Genomic DNA, 26,129 nt, shown 5'->3' with positions numbered 1-26,129 from the left:
CGCCGCGAAATTCGCAAACTTACTCTATCCATTGTGGATTCAAAAGTTGTTAACACATTATTTAACTCGTAGTTTTTAGCCAAATCTAATATTGCAAAATTTTGTGATACGAGCAAGTTCGACTAACACTGATTACTATATTATCACTGTACAATAAAAGAGTTACTTTTGCTTTTTCACCTAAAAAAAAAACAGAAAATCTCAACTCATTTCCAAATAGCCGTATATCTCACCTTTCCTGATGGAAGCGTCCTTGCAGGAGACCATCTCGACGTCGCAGAGCTTGCCGGACCAGCCGGGCGCGCACGTGCACGTGTACTGCGGACCCTTCTGCGAACACGTCGCGCTGTTCTCGCACGGATTGCCGTCACACCTAAGGGCAAATAGTATGTATGGTTAGCAAGTTATTTTAGGAACATAATGTGTATATTAGCTTTTTTGTAATTTTAGGTTTAAAGGGTCAAATTAATTCTCAGTCATAAAACTTATTAATGAATCAACAATATTTATTCATACATTCATTTGTCTACATTTTCATGACGCCTGTAGTCGTTCATCAAACTAAGCAAATATAAAGTCATAGTGCTTATTGGAAATAATTTACTATTTTTTGTGACAGATACCACAATAAGAACAAAAATCAGATCATCTCTCAGACTATATAGGTAGATAGAAAACACTTCATCCGCATCGACATAAAACAAAAGCCCTATTGATATTTTTATACCTACGATAAAATAGATAAGAACAAAGAATCAGATATATCCTTCGATCCTCAGAGACATAGTCCGTAAGATAACACAAAACCACTCACCAGTCAACATAAGCCTCGCAGTGTTTCCCGGTGTACCCGTACGGGCAATGGCAGGTGTAGTGCGTCACGTGGTCGTGGCAAGTGGCGCCGTTGTCGCACGGGGAGCTGTCGCACATGTTGATACGGAACTGGCAGTTCGAGCCCGTGTACCTGTTGACAAAGTGTTTGGTTATAATTGGTACGTCTAAAGTAAAGTAAATAAGAATTAGGAAGGTTTTTTATTAAAAAAGTTTGAGTTTAAATTCATCCATCAGTTGTTAGAACCGATCATTATACTGAAAAGCCTTAATCAACGTGTTTGGCTGTGCATTTTGGTGATGCAGTGGATACATTTAATAGATATATCAATAGAAGATGGAATGAAAAAAATTACACACACAAAGACAAGTACTTAAATATTAACACCAAAATTAGAACGCGAAATTTCGGTGTCAATCTGGTTTAATGAAATTGAAGGACCAAAAAAGAAACATTTCACTTGGTGGTAAGCCACTATCATCTACGGATATCGACAATGAATCTCAAGTAAAATTAATGTGAGGACACTTCAATTTGACACCAACACCTCAAAACTGTATCTGTCTTATCACACACTAAAACTTAACACTTGTAAAGCAAACTTACCCCGGCGGACAGGAGCAGTTGTAGGAGTTGATCCCGTCGATGCAGGTGCCGCCGTTCATGCAGCTCGACTCCGTGCAGTCCTCGTCGTTCGTCTGACAGTTTATGCCCGAGAAGCCCAGCGGACACGTGCACGTGTACGAGGCCACATACTGTTGAAAAAATACTAGTATAAGATAGGGCAATATAAAAATAATTAATTTATACTTGATGACAATACTCGTCTATAAGAATTTGCGGAAGATACACGTTAGTTGAAAACTAACATTTACTCCAGCATTTTACAATGGATGAGCAGATGGAATATGCTTAAGACGTCGTTCACTTGAGGAGAAAGGACAGCAGTGGGATATCAAAAAAAGTATCACCTTCCTTTTAAGTTCATGTGACGTTGACATTATTGACATTTGAGATGACAATGAAAGTAAGATTTTTTTTTTCATTTCATATCACTCAGGAAAAAAGGCAATAAAAGATCTAGTGCCCGCGTCATTTTCCTGGCACATTAAATAATTCTTCGGACTTGCCATTCATTGAAAACATGTACTACTTTTGATGCAATAAATCTTTTTTTTTATTTAGTGAAGACTAAAATCATCATCAACTCAAACTAAACTCATCAATTTATCGATTGTGGCACTAACCTGGTTGCAAGTGGCGCCGTTCATGCAGGGCCGCGACTGGCACTCGTCGATGTCGACCTCGCAATGCTTGCCCGCGAAGCCGCTCGCGCACACGCAGTTGTAGTCGCCGATGCTGTCCAGGCACGTCGCGCCGTTCTGGCACGGGACTGGAGACGATTCAAAATTAGTTTTTGAATGGAAAATATGTATAACGAATAAATGGGAAACATAGCGAAAGGTGGTTCTTTAAATTTAGATTGACTAATAGATTGTTCGTGTTAACTGGAGATGAATTACTAAAAACAAACCCAAAAATAAATCATAATAAATTGTCTAAAAATGTACTACTAAAACTCAAATTATGAGATTGGTAAGCAACGCAGGCCTTGGGGATATTGATCTGATTAGTAATATCATTTTATCCAATTTCATCATACAAAGCGATAAAGTTGTCTGAGCGAGCTACATAAGCAGGTAAACAAATGTAGTAGACTTTTTTTTAACCTACACCCAGTACTATTTATTTAGTATGCTACGCAACGAAGGTCACACGAAGTTGAATCTTCCGTGTTTATCGTGCAGTCACTGCGCACTCATCTACATCGCGTTCGCACAGTGCCCGCGTCCAACCCACCGGGCACTACGTAACACTGTAGTGTATATCAGTGTCGTAACAATTAATGTACTTATAATGTAAGATACTTAGGCTTAAAGAGTAGTGACCATACGGTTGTTGGCTCCACACTACACACAGTATACTCACACGAGGCACAGTCGTCCGTGTTGATCGCACAGTCCTTGCCCTCGTAGCCGCGCGCGCACAGACAGGCGTACGAGCCCTCGGTGTTGATGCACGTGGCCTCGTTGTGGCAGGGCGCCGTCACCGCGCACTCGTCCACGTCGCGCTCGCACAGCGCCCCCGTCCAGCCCACCGGGCACTGGCAGGTGAACTCCGCGTATGAAGCCTCCGCGATGCAACGACCGCCGTGCCGACATCTGGGGATGATGTTTAAATGTCAGTACTGACAAACCTTTACACAATTTCCGAGCAGAAATGGAAGACAAATACAAAAATAAATACCATAATGAAAGTATAACACATTACCACAAACAAACAAAGACACATATAGGTAATAAAGATGAAATAATCGATTTCTGTCTCAAAATAGGAACGTAAAGCGCTGCTGCGTTCTGGGTGTGGTAAGAGAGACATACTTTTCCGATGTGTTCCATCTTAGTCATCAACCGTAGCGGAGCATCTGTTGCCGACCTAAGGTCAATACCTAATCCTATCTGGGGTTGGTTGCAGATGTTCATGAGCGACAGTAACCACTTAATATCAGGACTACATGTTCGTCTACTATTCCTATATTAAAACAAAGTGAAGTCCTCACTGGTTCGGGAGGCAGGGGTCGAGCGTGTTCTCGCAGTTGCGGCCGGAGTGCGGCGGCGCGCACACGCAGCGGTACCCGTTGACCAGGTCGATGCAGGAGCCGCCGTGCAGGCACGGGTTGCCCGCACAGTCGTCGATGTTCGTCTCGCAGTTCACGCCTGGGGGGAAGAGAAAAGGTTTGGTTATGATGTTACACTTGGTGCATTTTTGGTTAAGGATAAACGCGCGGGTATATTGAGTAAAATCTTTGGGATAAAAGTAACCGTCTTAATCACATAGTGTGCTTGTTCTTTAAAACCAATCAAATACACCTAATTAGACAAAATATTATTATCATAACACTACTACTAACTGATCATTGACCTATGATTTTTGTACGTATGAAAGTAACAGTTAGTAGTAGTAGTTAGTAAGTAGTTAGTAAAGAAAATGTAACGAAAATAATTAGACCATAATTAAGTTAATCATCATAGAGAACATTGCGAGCTGACAACTTTTGCAAATCCTTTAGTATCTAACTAAAGAGTAAGACTGCAAATATCGTACTCTTGTGAGACTATTTAAGGATACATAAATTACCAATGTAAAAAAAAAAATCAAGAGACTTGCCAGTAAATCCGAGTACACAATCACATTTGTAAGCGTTGAGTCGATCATGGCATGTTCCGCCATGTTGGCAGGGATTGGAACTGCATTCGTCAATATCTCTCTCGCAACGCTGACCTGAAAACATTTTCAAAAATTAGTTTTACTTCCGAACATTTTTAATGTTACTTAAATACTTTGATTTTTATGTTAAATAAAATGTAGAATTAGTTTACAAAGCTATCTATATAGAAGACATGCTAGAGAGATAGTCGATCATTGCATCATCTTGTCCATATTCTATTTTCACTACAAACATCATTCAAATTTAAGAAATATCTGGATATTCAACTCCACCTCGCGGATCATCAAATACATATAAAGTCAAAATAATATAATTTTAGTTTTCGTTAGACTTACCTCCATATCCCGGCAAGCACTGGCAGATGAATTGATTGACTCCATCTTCACAAGTAGCGCCGTTTATACACGGGTTTGAAGCGCATTCATTGACGTCAGATAAGCATCTGCAATAGAGATTGAGAAAGATTAGACTTCTGGGATGCTGTGTTTAAGCATTATTACAATAAGTAAAGAATTATTTGAAATAATTTCGACGGCAGGTCATAAAACCCCACATACTACACTATTATTATGACTACATATTATTGTTTCTCCATTGACTATAAATTATTTTAGTGTAACATTTACCTTGCATCATAGTAACCGCGCGGACATTCGCACCGGAAGCCGTTGATACGATCGATGCACTTGCCGCCATTCGCGCAAGGGTTCGACTGGCACTCGTTGATGTTCGTCTCGCAGTGTTGGCCCGTGAAGCCGGGGATACACTCACACGTGTACCTGTGATGGAGTAGAGGGTATAAATACTTTGCAAAGATTTAAGAGCACTAAATGGAGAACCACCGCCACACATTGTTGCAAAGTAGTATGACATCAATATTATACAGTAGCTTCGTGATTAGACGACCACCGGTTTATCAATTTCTGCCTTATAACAGCAATGTAGAACTGATTTGGTTCCCTGGTTATCGGATTTGAAGGTTGTGGTAAGGTAGAGGCATTTAGGTTACATTTCAACTTTGTTCTCAAGATTAATTAAATCATCATGTCCAATCACACTTCTACATTATGAACGACCATAAAGTCTTTCGAATGCTATTACAATTCTATCTAAACATTTTGCTTAGGAACATTGAATTTCATTTGTTGGAGGATTTTTATATTATATTGTTTAAAAAAGAAGCGAAAACTTAACAACAACAAACAAACAAGCAGCAACAATTCAAAATTACTTTAATGCAAATAAGTAAAAAGTACCATGCGACTATATTAAAAAATATCACACCTTCTTCAATTAAATGTGTTCTATTGATATTTAATTGACAATAACTATGATTATAATAAGTTATAGTATTTTAATATTTAGAAACGCACAAACGACATGCTAATCAAAATCATGCTAAGAAATATTGGTCACTTACTCGAAGTAATTGTTGCTGCATGTCAAAAAAAGAAAAATTGCTTAGTTACAATGAAATAATAATGATAAAAACATTACAAAGAAAATAAATTAGAAAAATATGTAAGACTATTGTCTCCTAAGATTTTCTTTTCGTATGTTGTTATATATACGTTCCTGGTTCATGGTTATTGCTATCCCTGAGATCTAAATTGGAACGCCGGACTTAAGTTTCTCTACCTTACCACATCTTCCAAATGAACTTCGACTGCGAAATACTTATGTCGGCTTTTGGCAAGGGTCTTCAGTCACAAGCTTTATCCAGGCAATTGTCAAAGGGAGTAAACCATTGCAGAGATATTTTTACGGACGATTTTTGGAGAAGAAGGAGGGGTTGAAACCCCTCCTTTAATGTGGCAGATCCTTTTTTGCCTTTATTCTATGACCAAAATCCTACACAGCAAATTACGTATCACTCATACAGATGTACCAATAGTGCTGCTACAGAGTATTCCTTTAGCCTCTTTAGTTTTAACCTTTTTTAACTTACTAAATGATAACCTAGTGCCAAAGAGTTCCTATACTAAGAATACATATAAAGTGTTGAACAAACCTGTTAATGCCGTCGATACAAGTGGCGCCGTTCCTACAAGGGTTGGAGTAGCACTCGTTGACGTTGATCTCGCAGTTGCGCCCCGAGGTGCCCGGCTTGCATCGACACTGGTACCCGTCTATTAGATCTTCACAATGACCTGCAAAAATGAAAAATGTTATATAAAAGTCGTCTAATGTAGTCCTCAGCGGAATGTCGATATGGCATCTTATCATCGTGTTTGCAGCGTTTTTCCTCGACATTTAAAGCAACAACAAAACAACATTACCACTTCCGCTCGGGCCGACGGTCGCGCACAGACTGACAAGCAGCCGGCACTCACCGTATGACAGTAGTGACGCATGCTCGACAAATACCTACCTACCCACATACTCTACAATGTGGTATAATTGCTAGTTACATGTGGCAGTTGCACTTGAAGCTCTTGTCACCGTGGATGCACTCGAATGTCCATAGACCACGGTAGCATCTTACCATCATGTGGTATGATTGTTAGTTACAAATACCCACCTCCAAACTGGCAGGGGTTGGACTCGCACTCGTTGATCTGCGTCTGGCACACGCGGCCCGTGTACCCGGGGTGGCAGTTGCACGTGAAGCTGTTGTCGCCGTCGATGCACTCGCCGCGGTGGCACGGCGCCGATAGGCAGTCGTTTATGTTGGTCTCGCATGACATGCCTGGGAAGAAAGTGCGGTTAATTATTTTGAACTGAATTTAGAAGAGATTCAGGTGGATTTCGCTAGTAGTGTTTACGTATTGCTACAAGACTCGAACAGCTTAAATATCGTGCCTTGCGTTATGGTAGATATAGAATTGGTACGATATAAAAGGGCCTTTGGTGGATTCTGCCATTATATCTCTAGTTTGTTGGTTTCTTTACACATTGGCAATGGGCATCGAATAGTTTAAATATATGGCACATTGCGTGCCGTTAGCCTTCATACATTGTATTCCTATTTTATGATAAGAGATGGCGCCACAAGAAACTTAATCGCCACTTTATTATAATATTATTAATCAAAAGTGTGTAGAAACTTACCCGTGTACCCAGGAGGACACTCGCAAGTGTAGCCAGCGATAGAGTCGTGACACGTGCCGCCGTTCCTGCAGGGACTGGATGCGCAATCGTCTATGTTCACTTGACAACGAGCTCCCGTAAACCTGGTAGAAAAAAGTTTGTCTTTGTTATACAAAATTGAGGGAAATTATAAATATGATTGAGTTTAGGACGAGGAAGAAAGTTCAAAATATAATTAGGTTAGTGTCTTTGATGAATAAGCCATGAAAAGAACATATTACATATACAACAAAATTGTTGCATAATCTACTTATTTACAAAATTGACGAAGAATTTTAGGTTACTTGAATGTTAATACTTGTTATTCTGAAATAAACTATTGTTTAAAAGATGTTATAAATGGAGAAACGTAGGAAAATATTACAAAAAAAAAAATGTAGTGCTTACCCAATAACACAGGTACAGCGGAAGGCGTTGATCATGTCGTGGCAGACCCCGCCGTTGAGGCAGGGGTTGTTAGCGCATTCATCTATTTCTACCTCGCATTGCGTCCCCGTGAAGCCTGGAAAATAAACAAATTATTAAGTAAGTAAGTGATATTAAAAATGATAGATTAATCAAAAATTTTGCTACGTAAAGACTCTGCAGTTTCTTTAAAACATAGATAAAAGTTTTATAAGGCGGTGCTGTCGTAGAAGAATTTCACTGAGATAACCAATTTTTGAAATATAAATCATTATAATAATTAATATTCGATATCGATAAAATGCCGTATACTTAGTCCGATATATCTGGTACATTAACATAAACGTTATCACAAAATCATAAGATACCAAATACAACCTCGGTTATAATCTGTGACCATCTTAAGACAGGTTCATATCAACTTTCACATAATTTGCTACAAATCGCACTCCCCATAAACTCGTTTCTTATTTATTTTGATGCGTCAGTGAAAATAATAAACCCGACAATTAATTATCTCTCGGATGTTCATTTTTCACAGTTAACAGGTGCCGATAATCTCGCCGCCGCAATAAAAATATAAGTATTAATGATTTATTTTTACAATAATTCATACTATTTTGTATTACATTGAAAGAAAATCTATAGTGAATAAGTATCATTACATAAAATTAAATTACCAAATATATCATTGTTCCAATATAGTAAGAATAGTACGTAATGCTTTAATAAAATGTTAGTTGTCGCTACTATACTGTTTTACAAAATACATTTCCAAAATATATCATTTTATACAGATTATTATTATAGTAAATACAATACCGATTTTTCAAGCACTCGAAATAGACCACTAAAGTCATAAGTATCGATCACTTATGGAATGTTCACTTAACATCAATAAAGCGTAATGATTCGCCATTATTCACGTTAATACAAATAACAAATGACCAAAAGTCGAGAACAATAGAAACGCAATTGGAGGTTAATCGACATTTCAAAATAACATTTAGGTATGGTGCGGAAGACAAAAATAAATCTCACGATTCAGACGAAATAAGTGCAACATTGGCGAACATTAGCAGGCCATGAGTTGATCGCTCGTTACTTTTGAAATTTTGAAATAGTAATAATTCAAATTACCATTATCTGACCAATAAAATGTTACGCAAGAGCATTTCTACAGCTTGGCCTATTGAGTTTATCGCTGTATCTACCGAAATGCTAGTTAGGGGGGAGACCACGCCCAGTGCGCGAGCGCATGTCGCGGACCTCTGTGTGCTTTAAAATTAAGCGGTAGACGATTTTGCAAGCTTTTGGTATGGTCAATTAAATGCAATTATTTAAAGTTCTTATCAATACGATTAATTATAATTTCAAAGATAAACCCCAAACAATCCACGAAAACATAACATAAGATATGATTAATATGATATTTTAGAAGAATTAATAAGAGTTATTTTTGAGAAAGTAAGACAATAATCAATAATTTCAAATATCATGCCAAACTTGTATGAGTGGCTACTGAATATGCTAACTGAAAGCAGGTGAAAAATAAAAGAAAATGAATATAATATTAACAGGTTTCTTTAACGACAGAAACGGTTTCACGTTTCTTTTACATATTCACACATCCTGCAATGAAAATGAATTATGAACCTCGATAACTACACAACACACGACCAAGAGCATTTTTTCTAAATTTCCAACTAAATTATCGCTTGTAAATAATCTAAACAAAATATATGTCCTCTAAGTTGCAAGCCCAACTCAATCCGCTCCCGTCTCCAAATTAAAAGGTGTTTCAGTCGTCACGATTTCGGATCACAAGCCACAATAGGAATGTCCGGCGCATGCTAATGCGGGTTTATGCGCATATTTGAATGTTTAATGCTTAGACAGCCAGCTGGGTGTGGATGCCTGCGATATTTCGTTGGTGTCTTGCTCTCTATCGTATCAAGTTCTCATGTCAACAACCTGTTTGGTAATATTATGATCTTTTCAAGAAATATCGACCATGGCCCTATCGATGTTAGTTTTAATTAAGAATTTATCACATGAAATAAAATTAATAATGACAGTGTTACTTTATGGAAATCCATGCTATAAAATTGTTTTGTCCTAAATTTTGTCAAGACAAGTTTATGTATTAGAGAGCTCAGATTGAAATGTGACAATGTCTATTGTAAAGAAATTGACAAAAGTCGAGCTAGAGCAGGTAAACGTTCGATAGATTGATTATCAATAACGGCCGTAAGACGGACTTGCAATTTAAAAAGGGGATGCTTTAAACGTCGATATTAAAAGCAATCGTATATATTCACTTAAATCAATGTGTCTGCAAGCCGCATACCTTTAAAAGGATAGAAAAATATTCTGAGCTAAACCTGAATGTTTTTATTCAAATCTGGCAATGGGCAAGCTGCCATACGTGTAGCGTTGCGTCAGGCAAAACATAAACCAGTTCTATGGGTAAAGATTGCTTGTGTAAAGGAAAAAATGCTGCTAAAACGGCCTCCCTGTCTTTAAAACATTCTTCCCGTCCCATATATGGGCAAACAAAGTTGCATCTTTCTATCAAAGTAATTGGTCTTAGAGTTATCTTGTTCAAAGATACGTGGTATACGATCGTTTGCATTTTCTCTTGATATCTCTCATTTTAATATGACTGTGTAATTTTTAGTTGCAGATAATAATTTGTGCTATTTTTGAATTAGACACAAATACGATTCTTTTTTAATTTACTGTCTAGTCATGTTAGTAACTAGTATCTTAAAATCTTAACCTAATTGTTAGATGGTCCAAAATTTTCTGTAGAAATATGTTCACTTATATCAACTGTAAAAGTATTTCTTCTACTTTTTATTTCGTTCATATTCGTGATGTTTTCAAAACCCTAACGGTCGTTTTCAACGCAAAAAGAGAGTGCAAAGGCCTCCACGACATATTTATTCCATAAAAAATTATAATGTCGTATGGCGGTCTGCGTTTGCCCTTATTAGTAGACTAGCACGACAAGTCCGGGCCCAGTCGCGCGTGAGATACGTGGCTACCCAACCGCGAGCGATCTTCACATGTTATACCTCCTCTTATAGATAAAACGGACGTTTTAATTTAGCTGTATTATACAATACTTGAACGTTGGGGCTACGCTCCCGAATTAAAGAGTTGGTCGCGTCTACTTAACTCGTAGTTACATCGGTGGTATTTGATAAGGTCGGGTTATACGGAGGGCGGTTCCGATGAGTGATCCCGCGGCTCACTGCATCATTGCGTTCGCTGACATCTTTTGTGTACTTGACAATGCTCTCAGGTTATTATGGACATGTGCGTCTCGATGTGAGGCGAAACGCAATTAATACGCATGCAGATATACCCGATTGCGCTTGGCAACCGGCTCTCGGAACTTAATGGACTGATTTAAATGATTCCTTTAACGGAATAATCGAGTTCTTTTGATTTTGCTCCGACGCTTTAAAAGCCCGTTCTGGTCGGGACTTGATTGCGTTTATAAAATCATATTAATCTCATGTTTTATAGCTGCAAGGTACTGAGTTCTCGAGCGACCATGACACACCTCAGGTAAAACTCCAATCGCATTCAAGGTCGATAGATGCGGATACCAGTACCTCTAATGTTATTAAATGAAAGCCTATTTGATATTTCCTTTTCATTGTTGATTTTTAATTTTAAGTAATTATGTTATAAAGTGCGAAATAGATGTCGCTACTGGTAATGTAGTTGCTACGGCGTCTTGTTTATTTTTTTAATCACCTCACAGTCTTGATTTGCCACAGACAGTTTATGGCGGGTTATAAACAAAAAAATGTGTTTCAACATAAAATGATATAAAAATGGTCTGTTTAAGTGATTAAAAGTGCATTCTTTACAAGATCGACTTATCGGCTCATTTAAGCTTTAGGACCGATAAATTAATATTTCTCTTCTTCAATTGATTTTAATTATTTCCCATAAAAATGTTCAACAAATACCTTGCAAGTTTATGAAGCTTTTAATTGCACCTACCCGCCAGATATTTTTTATGATTTGTCTGAAATTTTGCAATAGGGTTGTTCGTAAAGTCTTCGTTCATTAAACTTTATCTTTATCTTAAATAAAGGATGTAAAAGGTATGTGAAGTGTCCTTATTCGCACTTGGTCAGCGCGGTCGCCTATGGCCGAACCCTTCTCATTCTGAGGGAAACCCGTACAGCAATGGGACAGTAATGGATTGATAATGATAATGGTGACCCTATTTTTGGTTCCTTAACAAACACTTTTTTAATATAAATAAAACGTTTCTATAAATATTGCAAATAAATTATAAACTGATCACATTTAATATGGCGAATCAAGTTGTATTACGATCAACAGTAGACATCATCCTCACAAGGATTTTCTAATGAACAATGAAGGCGATATTAAGAAAGAAACCTTTTTATGGTAATTTAACTCTTTATGTCCAGTATATTAAGTAGGCAAGTACCTATTTATGGCCATATTTTCAAAACGGCCCAACTTATGCGCAGCTAGGGGAAACAATAAAAACTGAAGCCACTACTACTTAGGTACCTACTTGAGTTTCAAGTACCCATAAACCATAATAGCGCGCAAACTTACTAATAGATTATTAGGTATTCATAATAAAAAATTGCCTTTAATCTAAAGACATAAGGTTCATAATAGTTCAATTTGCAATGATATGCGCTTCCGTGTACAGACAATGCGCACTCGTCGACATGGGAACTGAGCTTGATTCAGGGTTGCCACATATTTATGAATATTTAAATATATAAAAAAAAAATCCGTGTGTTTGTGTCCGCAAAACTCGAAATTTAGAGGACAGATTGACTTGAAATTTTGATATCATTTTTCGTTTCTATATAGGAGTGTTTTTATATACTTTTTATATAGAAACTCTCACGGAAATATAAAACTAAGACACAAAGCATGGTAGAGTTTAGAGTTTAGATACTTAACACTTAACAAATAACCTCAATATACCTATTAACCAAGATAAAAAACAACGCCCCACAACATAAAATGCAAAAATACGATGAATAATCAATTCCAAATTGTAAACATCATTAAAATTGCCATTTAATAAACTTATATTATCTTTCATAGGCATTAAAAGATATTATAAATTCACATAGTAAAACATGTAATAAAACTAAATTTATTTGATTAAAATTCACAGATTTAAGCAGTTTTAATAAAATGTGGAACGAACATTATCGCATAGAATTGATTACTATCGAGTTATAACAAAATAAAAACAGATAAAATAATTCTAATTAACCAGTTTTATGGATAATGTAATTATGTTGTAATGGCTACCTAAATTAATATCGGATTGTTATTGTATCTTAAACACACTTAATTATACTGGTTTGGTTTATGTCTTTGTTTTTAAGTCATCGTTGGGAAGATATTTTCCGACTAGCATAAGTTGACGATTTGGCTTAAGACTCCGGAGATCCTAACACCAAATAGTATTAAGAATCCTAATATTTAAGATGCAGGAAGGAATTGATATTACATTTTGACTTCATTTAATTGTACCGCACTTTAACGCACATTTAACAGACGTTTTATACACGTTATATGTTAATTCGGCAATAACCTCTTAATGAGATGGACCGCTCGTTTGCGACTTTAATTCCACATAAAACAGAGCTTTCATCTAGTCGCGAGCTAAACTTTATCCTCAAATTATTTCCCTCTTGTTTTACAAATGCTTTACTCTTTTTCATAATTATGATCTAGTATGAAAAGTGTGTTATTGCTCAGTTGTTTATTGCTTCTAAACATCGAACTATTAGTTGTAAAAAACTGTAATTTGGGAAGTCCAAAATCAATTAAAATGATTTTCTTAGATATAAAGTTTGTTGCAAAGCTGAGCGAAGATACTTTCATAATTCTATCACTATCGCAAGCCCTAAACCTATCATCGTCCTTGTCGCACGCTCGTCTATCTCAATGGTAATCACTGTCATCTGAAGCAAAGTGTCTCGCTAGGAGGTCCCGGGCACCGTTACTCGTAACTTAAGAATTGTCTGAACAACACGTACTTATGCCGCACTTCCTACCTTTGAGTATGTTTTTCTTTCTTACGTTTATGACTTTGATTATCTCCTATTTCTTTATTGTGCTTGTTAACTCTATTAATTTGTATTATAAGAGCAAAATTGTAGATCACATCCTGTGATATAATATGTTAATTCATATGATTAATATTAAGGGGCGTCGAATATATTATTCGGGTCTATTAACTCACGAATTTGCAAAGAAATAATTTTGTCGATGAATGAGGTAGGTACTTGGCAGAGCAACTGATTTTAAATATCTAGATTAAACATCATAACGAATAATAATACTAGCAGTTGTAGCTTTTTTCAGCTATATAGCATTTTTGAATAGGACGTTTTCAATAGACTTAAAGACCATTCATATTGACAGGTCAATGATTAGCTATTTAATTTAAATATTAACTTTCAATAATCTAAGGTTACAAAATCATTGTCATATACAGTGTATAAGTTGACAAAACCAGTGTATAAGTCATAAGAGCACATAATTTAACTTGGTTTGATAACATTATTACTAAGTACCGGAAAGTAAGTGTCAGGTGTCAGAAGGAATTAGAGCAATGATTATATTTATTTAATGTAATATTGATCATGGTAGCATATAAAACACGTTAAGAAATACCAAGGCCGGTCAACTGTTGGCATCCGTTAATGACACAAGATCACATATTTTTTATGAGCATTTCATAACTACATTTTTATGAAATTTGAGTAGCCAATGAACATGTATATATTTCACTTGGTAGTAAGTGTTTTCTGCTACTACGTATAAATACATAATTATCTACACTACTTTAGAATACCTAGTGCAAATGTCATTTAAATATTGCTCGTTTACAAAAATAAGAAAAAGACGACCAAGCAATACTTCTTACGCCATTAATTCCGCAGATTACAACAACTTACTGTTTAGGCAAATTTGCTACAAACTCTTCGGAGGGTGTGACAATATGAAGATATAGATAATGTTATTAAAATTGTAGGAATACTAACTACTGGTGTACTGATCTAAGTCTGTACTAAAGTATAGTCCGCACCAGGCTGTTAGGCCGCTGAAGTTGTTGCGAGCATATGTAGTCATACAATTTGCTATGGCGACGTGACTCATTTCTATATTCAGAGCGGACTAGTAGTTTCGCGCGGACTATAATATTAATTCCTACCTGTGGGACACCTACTGATAAAAAGAGTCACTTACCAGGCATGCACACACAGCGGAAGGTGCCAGGGTCATCCAGACAGGAGCCATCATTCCTGCAGGGATGGCTCTCGCACTCGTTGACGTTGGTCTCGCACCGCGGGCCAGTGAACCCCACGGAGCAGTTGCAGGCGAAGGACCCTGGCGTGTTCACGCAGATCCCGTCGTGCTCGCATGGTGACCCTGGGGTCAATGATAAAGCTGCTGTGTTATCTAATATAAACTTTATACTATTTATTTTTATCGATATATAGTTCGAATAATGGATGTTTGGAAGAATAGAAAAGCTTTGGCCTATATAATAATTATATTTCGATTGATATTTATCAAAACAAAATGAAGATTTTACAACTTTAATTATATTCAAGCTTTAAGATTTATTATTTTTATAATGAAACTGTTAAAGATAGTTAAAAATATATTATCATGAACAATGTTAAAATTTGTGCCTTTAAATTAAGCAATTTCCTTTTCATTACAGTATATGTATTTTCATCCACAAATTGTGCCGATTTCTCATACAAACTGTATAAGGCTTAATAAATATACCTTGTTCACATTCATCGATGTCCTCTGAGCAATCGAGCCCCTTGTACCCAGAAGCGCAGGAGCAGGTGTAGGAGCCGTTGATGGGGCTGGTGTCGCAGATGGCGTCAGCGTGGCACGGGTTGGAGGTGCAGGCGTCGTCCAGATGACAGAGTAGACCTAGTAAGGATATAAATTATGAGTTCTTGGTAAGAGAAATAATAGTGTGACTTTGTTTATAACTATGTCTGATGTTTCAACCTCGCATCTTCGTAAAATATACAAACAGGTATAAATGGTAGTTTTAAATATTTAATGGTTTTTTTAAACATGCGTCATCTTTATACGACGAAAAACTATATATCAATCTTATCACTGAATACTGACCGTAGAGTTCTATTGCGAACGAATGTCATTTAATTAAACTAACACATTTTAATCCAAAAAATCAATAAATTGTCTTTTTACACAAATCTTTAATTAATTTAAGGATTTTCATTATACCTAAATTTAAAATTCTACCACACTCAATACCTACCTACTATTTTTTCGTGAATTCGAATTTTGTCTGACATAATATCACTGTACTGGATAACTGAAAACTCGTAACAGCAAACTTACCAGTCTTCCCAGGCGTGCACTTGCAGTAGAACGCCCCAACGCGATCAATACACGTGGCGCCGTTGAAGCACGCGGCGCCGGCGCAGTCGTCGATGTTCACGGAACACTCCGGCCCCGTCCACCCGTTCACGCAAATACACGAGAAGCCGCCCACCGAGTTGGTGCAAGTCGCACCGTTCTGGCATACCAGTGGTCTGTGGAAGAAAGCAATCGTTAGGAGAATTCAGAATAATACAAAACCGCAAAGATCAAAGGAGGTAAACTCAAAGACGAAAATGTATAAAAGGCATTCCATGTAGAGACAATTGAAAACAAACAACTTTTGGAATAGAACCTTGTAAAATGAATCGTTTGCACAATAACTTAAACACTAAGGTATAGGAGGGGTAAAACCAAATTTGACACGAACCTTACAAAGGAACTTGGTTGGAACTTTTCTACACTTATCTTAATTAATTATAGATTAATTAAGATAAGTGTAGAAAATAAAAGAAGGATAAATTATAAAACAATAAAATTCGGTATCGTAAGAATATTTGCACGAGACGCAACAGTATTTTTTAAATGTAACGAAAAAAGTTACATGCAATTAATTATCAACAAGAGACACTTGCAAATTATCTTGTAGCGGAACTAAGCAATTAAAAACTTGTGATAATTGCAATGTAAATATTCGTACGATTCAGTGCGGACTTTTTGCTCGAATTTATGCCTCATGTTCCAGCGTTTCCTCATACCATAATCTCAAGTTCATCGGAACTCGAGATATCTCAGTCAGTCGCATCTTCGGCCCTTCGAGATTAACTTTATAAACGTACGACAGGGTTGCAATGCGAGATACTTCATTTGAAAGTAACAAAGGCACCGACCAGTCTTGCGCATTCCTGTTTTCGTAAAACTCTTTAAATGATATTTAAAAAGTTATTAGCGCATTAGCGAATGTTTTCGTAAAAGCATAATTCGGCCACAGGAATTCATGAATTGTTACGCCTGCGTCTTTATACTAAGTTACTGTTATTGTTACAAATAATTTAATTTTGTTTTATTTATTTAAACCATGTAATAACACGTTATATCCATTGTATTAATCGATATAAGCACGTGTTCAAGATCTTGATAAATGTGCAAATTAACCTTTCTTTTTTCCAACTTATTTATGGCTTAAAGGTAAATCGTGGACATAAAGCATTTCAATTACAATATTTTCACAAAAGTAGCAAATAATCTGCAATTATATCAAATAAAACTATGATTTTAAATCTAAGTTAATCGCTTATACGAAACTTTACATTAAAGTAACATCAAATTGCATTCGCGATGAATCTTCAAATTAATGAAGCTCAAAAATAATTAACGCTTCAGACAAGATCTACTTTGTTTTAATTTAGCCAATTCTAGCCTTCTGAGTAGGCTATTGTTCGAATGGTCTGAGCATGGCCTATTGTTCGATACAGCGCGATAAGCTAAATGCAAAGTCTGGATTTCGTAGCATTTGTGCGACCCCGGCGAAATCGGGTAACGGTCGAGGCGCGGCCCGCGCGTGCGCACCGCATGCAATATCAGATCCAGGGCCAGTATTGCCAATGATATTAGCTATGATAGCGAGCATTTCTATAACTCTACATATAATACCGAACCTAATAAGCTTTTGTTCTGAACCCAGCTTATTATGGTTTTGTACAGTTATACCAGTTAGAGTTGAAACGAAAACGTGATCTTGTTTGCTCTAATGTTATCTCGGCCGATTATTTTGCAGAAAATATAGATAATTTTATGTAATATAACTTATTGTGTACAGTTATGTCAAAACATGACTAAGGCTCTCTTAATATATGTACTTGTAGTTACGTATGAAATTCTGAAACTGACCCAATCTTTTGTTTTAAAAACCAATATTTAAAAACTTACATAACGGAAAATCACAAATCTGATATTCTTAATTAAGGATTTGTGTAATCAAATCTAGAGAGACATACAGATACATAGAAACGAATCTATCGCAATATCTCAAAACTGAAACCTAAACAAGCTGTGACTGCAATTTAATATTCAAAATAGGCTTCCCGGTCGTAAATCCAGTTCAAGTGCCTATAAATCGTCGAGAATTACGCTGTATTGAGTTTTAGCTTGTCATAAAATTTTATTGCACTAAGAGTAATATTTTTTGTAACTTAATATCGATGTTAAGTGATCACTACCGCCCATGGACTTTGTAACCGACCCTAGGAGATGAGCCCTTGCGAAGGTCGACCACAGATACGTTCCACACATTTAGTATACGTTCCTCACATTTAGTATTAGTAGCTTTAATGGTAAATCGGAGGGAATTCGTCACTAGTTCTCCTTTGATGTAGGGCCTTTACTAAACGACAATCTAATAGTGATACTCCCTTATTTTCCATTTCTCAATCACTCATTTGAGATTATTAGCAAAATTTTATCCAACTCTTTTTAATATCTAAACTTTTTCTTTTCTTAATTTACCTTTCTTAAGGTTATCTGCAAATAATCCGTTCAAAGTTACTTCAACGTAAGTTATTTTATTATATTTCTAGTAGTGTACTACAGTATTCATTTATCCATTCACACTCCAAGTTTTTCCTATAATCTATGTCCACTGTCTATTCCGTGGCATTGAACTCGGAACACGGAAGCACGAGGTGACGGTGGCGGCCCATCATCATTAATCACATCACACAAGGGACTTTCATATCGCAACCATAATGCTGCGTATGAAAGGTAACTGAAAGTATCGAACGATGGATCTAATACAGCTCAATAGTGGCATCTTGTCGGCATTCAAAGAAATGAATGATTCAGTAAGTTGCCTAAGTAATTATATTTGTAATCTTTTATGAATTCTTTATGATATGGATACCGTAGACAGAATAAATTGATAGAAAAGCAAACAAAAAAATAACAAATTAATATATGTCGCGCAGGATATTGGAGTATACCCTGTAATCTTTGTATGCTCCAACGATCTGTCAGTAGTAGAGAAAGCCCTCAGACCCCAGTAGTATGTCACCAAAAAGGGTTGAAGCCAAAGTTGACTTCTAGCAAATTGTAGCTGCATAATAATCAATAAAATATTTATATAAATGTATATTAAATCGTAAATATATAAATTGAAATTTTACCTAATGTTACTTTGAACAGTGTACGTAGGTAACAAAGGAAGGTACGTAGGTAACGACAATAAAAAAGGAATGAAACGGTCGTTTTATGGAGCGGTGGTGGAGCGGGCGCAGAGTGTGGTTATTTATTATCTACGCGAAAGACGCGACTACCGGCTGCGCCTGCGCATGTCCACGTAATGACCTACACGCAGGGTTGCTAGATTTATCACAAAAATACCAGATAAGTGGGAGGGTAAAACATGGTACGTGAAATTAACTCTGGGATATATCCTGGATCCAGAACTGGTATATTTTTATATTCATGAAATCAAAGATTTACATAATCAGCGTTGTTAGATTAATCATAAACATTCTAAATAGAAAAAAGAGAGAGATGAGCTTTGAAAAATCAAAATAATTTAAAATTTTTATGATTTATTATTATTTAGTATATGACAGAAATACCAAAAAAGAGAACAAACACTACAGAAAAGACTTTAATTCAGGTTACTTGCAAAGCTTTACGACACTTCAGTACATTTATTTTTATACATCCACGATAACATTTAATAGTGATATAAGGAAGTTCATTATATATTTATGAGACGATACTGGTTATATTGTATACTCAGGTCAAAATTACCTTCAACCAAATTCTCCACACAATCTATACACCGAAACTTCTCCAATTTCGAAAATTTATATCTTCCGGAAGCGTTGTAATGGCCGCTCAGAATTATGAGCACACTCTTTTCAATTGCCGAAAAATAATCGGTAAATGATGCATGCATGCATTCGTCTTTTATATTAATCCCTAATTATAAGTTGCATACAATAATTTTATTTTTATTGTTGCTCATATTGAGGATGCGACGTCCTGTTGCAAACTTTTTGGAGAATATTCGGTGTTCCACAACTTTTCGTAACTAATTAAAAGTTGCAATCATAAATTGAAATCAACTGTAAGTAATATCTAAAAATAAGATAAATACTAGGTACTGTTCCCATGTAATGGATCAAATTTTTATGCATCAGATTTTTTCTTTTATTTAAACTGCGAAACTTTAATATACTATGACAACCGACCAAGATGACGTTAGTCGCACAACCACGTTACCTCAGCCATCATATTTCGATTAAGATAAACCCAGCTCAAATTTGTGGCTGGCGCAAAAAAACGGAAAGTTTGTTTCTAATCTTGATACACGTCTCTATTGCAGACAAAACTATTGATTATGTTGATTAATGTCCATCAGATAGCCACCAAATTGAATTCCGATAGGCTACCACAAGACTGTCAGTTACAAATGATGGCGGCCCGCGTTGGAACGTGTAATGAAGATACCGTTTTTGTGGTGCCGTCGATACGATGCAATTGCGAAAAACTTATCGTGGTACTTATATACATAATTGTCTTTGTATTGTTTAATTGCCTTTAACTGATTAATTTAATATTTTAATTTAATTAATGTTATATTTGTGTTAGTTTGGAAATAATCAATTCAGTTCAAGTAGTTAGTGTTAAAATTTACGCATAATGGTTTTGATACTACAATATCATCCAAGAATATATTATGTTAAGCTAGGGATGGAACCTGGAACTCTAGACAAAATTAGAGCCTAAATGCGTGCGCCACTCCGATAATAAATAGGTTATTTAGGATTTATATTGTTAGCTACAAACTAGAGATTAAAAAAACACAGTTTATTACTGATTTGATTCGCAAAAATCAGTCGTACTTTAAATAAATACCATAAGGTGTCTTCTTGTGTTTGGGTCTCGTGAACTCAACGTATTATATTAAAGGTACCAATAAGAAGGCACACTTGGACTACTGTTAGATCAACATTATAAAGTCAGGTCATTGTTTATTTTTCAACATATTTCTCGTTTATTCCGAGGTTTTGGCGTCATTCCAAAGGCTCTGGTGTATTTATATCATTTTGCGCCCATTGTCCTTCCATATATTTACAAAAATCTTTGTGTTGCTTAATTTTTATATTAAACAAATACCAAACGTAAATATCGTTTACTTTACGGTAAAACATATGTTATCAACTTCAGATAAGATTAGTGCTGATAGATGCGTTTCTACCCCTGAGTTGGGTTAGAAAAGTCTTTTGTTAGCGTATCTCTTACCGCACTAGTTATTCCTGAACATAGCAGTGCTTAACTCTGTTGTTATAAAGCAGAAATAAGTGCGGTAATGGAAACTTCGGAATCGAACCATAAATGACTTAATCACCTTAGTCGCAGGTATATGCATTCTAAAAACATGCAGTTTCTTAATTCTGAACATAAATCCATATCAATATATTCGCTATTATAAACTACAGAGCTTTCTAAAAGCTTATCTATGTAAATGTTGCTTTGAATATATTGCTTCCTAAGCAATAAGCTTAATTTATTATTTTACCTCGATGTAATACTATGCCTACTCTTATCTTATTAATCAGACTAGGTAGTGGAAATTGAATAATTGCTAATTAATAAGTACGTATTTATTAGAAGGTCACATTTTTCTTTAAAATATCCCATAATACCATAAACTAATTCATAATATCATGTTACCTGTGCTAATAATCACCATTTTTTTATCGATTAAACCTTAAAGTCTATGAATATAAATGTTGCTTCGAAGAAGCCCAAAAATTAATTTCCCAAAAATTTTGACACATCACCGCTTATCTGCACACAAAACGCTAAATATTTTTCCTAAAATGCATTCTAAAATTAGAACACGCAACTGGAATACATAATAAAACCTTTAAAAAGATCAAGAACCTCAAAAAGATAACACTTTACAGTTACCTCAAATGAGGCTTGCTGTTAGTAATTAATGCGCCCACGCACTTCTGTCTTCAAAATAAACGCCTATTGGACGGGAAACGCCACACATTTCACCAGGGACGGATTTAAGGTGTGGAGGCCTTGGAGTAACGATGGAGCGGAGGCCTCTAATTATTTTACGAATTAAAAAAAATACTGCTAATAAATAAGAAAATTTCACCAAGGAGTATAGTATGTAATTACTAAATTACAAATGTTGTCGGTAAAGTACAAAAAAATATTGTTTGGAAAAAAAAAGACAAAGCTGACACGTCAAATTTGGATATATTTTTTATCTTTATTGTGGAGGCCCCTGGGCAGAAGGTTCGCCTAGCTTCCCTTAAATCCGACCCTGGCTATTGGACGGGAAACTGCGTCACACGTTTCACTAAACTAAACTAAACAGATTCATTGAACTGGATACAATTAATGCATACTTAGTTATTTACGTTTATCTTCGTCGTCGTTTCCGTCGTATCTATCGTCGTTTCCTCTGAACTAGAAATGATTTCAAATGAAAATTTTGGTTTTACGGAGGTCAGGTAAGGTTATAAGAATTGGCATGTTTCGTAATTTCGATGTTTGTCTGGAGATCGAATCCGGGACTCTACATTTCACGAAAGTCGGCATTTGTATAATCTAGTGATACGATCTACAATAAGAACGTTAAAATATCTTCCTTAACTTATATCACATTGATAACTTATATCTTCAACATAATGTAGAAAAAAATACATTCTATAGCTTATCGTATTTTTTGTGTAAATTTGATGATTTAAAAACAGTGGATTTTTTTCGAAACCGCCATCCCTACTACACCTACGCGAAAAAACGCAGCGATACTTTTTACAAATGGCCGCATAATATACGAGCATCACTTACATACGACGTAAAACCTCTTTGTAATTGTCCGAAAGACCTTTCTTTTCAATTAAACGAACAACTAAATTGAGTGTAGGTGCCACAATTAAGCCTTAGATAAGGTGTGACCGGTAAATGGACCGGGTTTTGTAAGCCTTGTAAATTATTACAAGTAGAGTTTAAACTTTTTTCGAAATCTACAATCTTGTGATTTGATTGCGTCTGACTGACAGAATAACTACACTTGTTTCTTTATTAGATAAGGTAGCATATCAGAATTCTAAGTACCTACAAACAATCTTTAATCATAACTTATGGGTTCAAGGTTCGATTCCTGGCTGTTTCCACCCATGGGTGTCTGTAATCAACCCCAGATAAGATTATATCGGCCACAAGCAAGCCGCTACCCCTGAGCACTTAGCTGGAACGCTTCGAAAAAGAAGCCTCTTTTACCTCACTCATCAAACCAGAATTTAGCAGCGCTTAATACTACTGTTATTAGGTAGAAATACGTGTGGCGGTGGTGCCGCTAGAGTTAAACCACAAAGGGTTCAACCAACAACCAACCACCTTCAAAGACTACACACATAAGCCACGCTCATTTCCATAAAAAGATAATATTCACACAGAAAGCCCATTAATTAAGATCACAGACACCGAAGGCGCCATAAACAACGGAAACCAATACATTTCGTCATTAATGTAAAGATTGTAGCAGTCATTGCTACCGCCAACAAAAACTATCATATTTCGTGGCTACCATACATTTATTCCATTAGACTCTTTAGTAATTATCTACGGGACCGATACGCGTAATTAATAAAATAACGATGAATGGTAAGTGTCCCTTATGAATAAACATAAGACTATTTGGGACGAAATATATAAGTATGTTTGATGCTAAATGTACCGGCATTTTTATTGTAAACCATGGATTACCAATTACCATATAGAGTACAATACTTAAACATTTGTAATTTCTACGGCAACGATTACTTGCGGTTTAAAAATACCAATACGTTTTGGCTGGTTTTGACTGTAATATCCTTGCACCGCAGTCTTTCTGCTTTTTAATACCCTTTTGAACTTTTCAACCTGTGGTAGTTATATTAATCTGTAATTGAGGTCACTTAGCCAAATGTATAACGTCTCTTTCTAGAAACTTTACGTCTAAGTACATTAGTAGATTTCCAAGAGGCTTTGGATAGACTATCTGTACTTAAACACTTATCACATAGCCAATAACCTTGCAATAAGTAATACTTATTAAAAATACCATATCTATACACATTTCACACTTATCAACAAATTCCGATACATCTCGCACAGGCATCGAACCCTGTATAGGAACTTGGCTTTCAAAGGATCTCTGGAAGTACAGAAAAAACTCCCTTGAAAGTAACCCGATATTGAGCACGCATTTATCTGTTGCGTTTCACGTACCAACGGTTCGGATAGGATGACACTATCCCATGTCGCTTGGGAACGAACAACAATCAACCCTTTAGTGTAAACATAGAACTCAATTTCAACCTCCAACGAAAGCTTTTAAAAGGTAATACAAGTAAAATAAGAACTGAAAAACAAGGCTAAGCGGTTAAGTGCGTTACGGCAAAGATATCTTTGCGATCAACTTTTGAATTATGAACTTTACTGGTTAATAAATAAGGCTATTGATACACGTTTTTGGGATAACAAAGCTGGTCACAAAAGAGGTCTACGGGCGGTCTTATCCCCGTGGTCTGTAAATATTAATAAGCTATATAGGACCGATTAATACGGGCACAAGAAGCCCAAAATAAGTTTGGTATCGTGTCGTGAATTTATCTATGTGGTTTTGAACTTTTTCTTATGATATTATTATGGCTATAGTAATACGTGTGTATATTTATTTATCGCGTATGTGGTGTAAAGCTGAGCCTTATGTTATATAAGTTAGTGTTAGAGTAGTATTAAGTTAGTCATAATAAAGACGTCAACCTATAAACACGCCTCTCAATACCATACGAGCCTGATCCTTCATTACATGGCGACCCTGCCAGTCCGGTGCGCGTGTGGCGCTGCCACGTTGCACGCGCACCGGGAGGCGTTGAAAAAAATAAGAAGAAAGAAAATCATACAATAAGAAGATGAAGCCAGAAGATTTAAAAAAAAAATAAGGAAGATTTATAAGAAGAAAACACGGATATGGAAACATCAAAAATATAGAAAACACCTACGAAGAATAATAAATGAATATGTGAGCAACACTACTCTTCGAAGAAATGGTCTATACTCTACATGAAAAATGTTCGAAAGAAGACAATGACACCATCGGTCAGCCAGTCACTGTACGTCATGAAAATCGGACACCAGCTGAATAACGAAGAAGAACGTCAAAATCACCGTCTGCGTCAGCAATGGTCTTCGCAGCCCAGCAGCAAACGCCCTGATTCACTAGCGAACACCTACCCTTGCCAGCGCGAATTATTTTTACGGTAAAGAAAACAAGTATAATTTTGTAATTTGTAACCTTATTTTTCTAAAAAGACAAATTTTAGTAAGAAATAACCGTACTGCAGAATTTTAAAAGCTTATTTGTCGTGTTATAAAATGGTACCTATCTATATTACTTATGATCATAATTTTTTTTAGTCAAATTTTACGTATTAATAAGTATATCTGTGCTATGTAGCAAGTAAATTAAATGTAAAAAATGTTTGATAAAGTAATTTAAAATTATTTTTATAATAACTTTGTAATGCGTAAGTTATTATTGTTTTATTCTATTTGGTTGTCGCATTGTATTAAGTAACATAAATCGCCATAAGTATCTCAGTAATAATGTTATGTATAGTTAAAAGTATAAGTAAACTCAGGCAGCAACAGTAGTATAAAATTCATTGTTCTAATTTTGCTGATTACTAAAAGCGTGTCATACCTCCCGTTACACATCCTTTTAGGAATGGAATGTGTAAGATTCGGATTGCAATGCAATGCCGATACAGTTCTTATTACATGCGCATTAGTAGGTAACCATTGTTGCTATGCAAAGTTTATGAATGTACTTGAGATCTATTATAATTGTTATTCATAACTTTGGTAACTTTAATTTATGGCTTTGAGGTAGTTTTTGATTGAGGAAATGTAACATAAACTTGATTACTGAAATTATATGATTTTTAATTTACATTTTAAAGGTAAAATTATGTATGGATTTCTTCTGTAAGTTAGTATTTTCAGTAATGATTGGGATTGATCCCCCGAGAGTTAAGAAAATATCTAACGTGC

General features: G+C 35.8%; 2 protein-coding genes across 3 annotated transcripts in view; one reads left to right on the top strand and one right to left on the bottom strand.

Moving 5' to 3' along the window:
• The window catches only part of N (neurogenic locus Notch protein), a 144,167-nt gene that overhangs the window by 12,220 nt on the left and 105,818 nt on the right, over window positions 1-26,129 (bottom strand). For both annotated transcript variants that reach the window (XM_073079177.1, XM_073079178.1), the window contains exons 6-21: window positions 16,050-16,243; window positions 15,453-15,608; window positions 14,904-15,086; window positions 7,599-7,713; window positions 7,173-7,294; window positions 6,643-6,810; window positions 6,133-6,271; window positions 4,748-4,900; window positions 4,457-4,563; window positions 4,061-4,174; window positions 3,453-3,609; window positions 2,822-3,054; window positions 2,080-2,225; window positions 1,439-1,587; window positions 815-964; window positions 234-373 (exon numbers count right to left, since the gene is read on the bottom strand). In XM_073079177.1, coding sequence (XP_072935278.1) covers window positions 234-373; window positions 815-964; window positions 1,439-1,587; window positions 2,080-2,225; window positions 2,822-3,054; window positions 3,453-3,609; window positions 4,061-4,174; window positions 4,457-4,563; window positions 4,748-4,900; window positions 6,133-6,271; window positions 6,643-6,810; window positions 7,173-7,294; window positions 7,599-7,713; window positions 14,904-15,086; window positions 15,453-15,608; window positions 16,050-16,243 — 2,426 coding nt within the window. The remainder of the gene's footprint in view (window positions 1-233; window positions 374-814; window positions 965-1,438; window positions 1,588-2,079; window positions 2,226-2,821; window positions 3,055-3,452; window positions 3,610-4,060; window positions 4,175-4,456; window positions 4,564-4,747; window positions 4,901-6,132; window positions 6,272-6,642; window positions 6,811-7,172; window positions 7,295-7,598; window positions 7,714-14,903; window positions 15,087-15,452; window positions 15,609-16,049; window positions 16,244-26,129) is intronic.
• LOC140746984 (uncharacterized) overlaps window positions 1-26,129 on the top strand; it is a 181,928-nt gene that overhangs the window by 57,637 nt on the left and 98,162 nt on the right. The window lies entirely within an intron of this gene.

The sequence above is a fragment of the Epargyreus clarus genome, unplaced genomic scaffold, assembly GCF_041222505.1.
Source record: "Epargyreus clarus isolate Ecla_fem2 unplaced genomic scaffold, WU_Ecla_fem_2.2 ptg000014l, whole genome shotgun sequence".
NCBI lineage: Eukaryota > Metazoa > Arthropoda > Insecta > Lepidoptera > Hesperiidae > Epargyreus > Epargyreus clarus.
The sequence above is the reverse complement of the archived record's forward strand: the minus strand, read 5'-3'. Positions and strand labels throughout refer to the sequence as shown.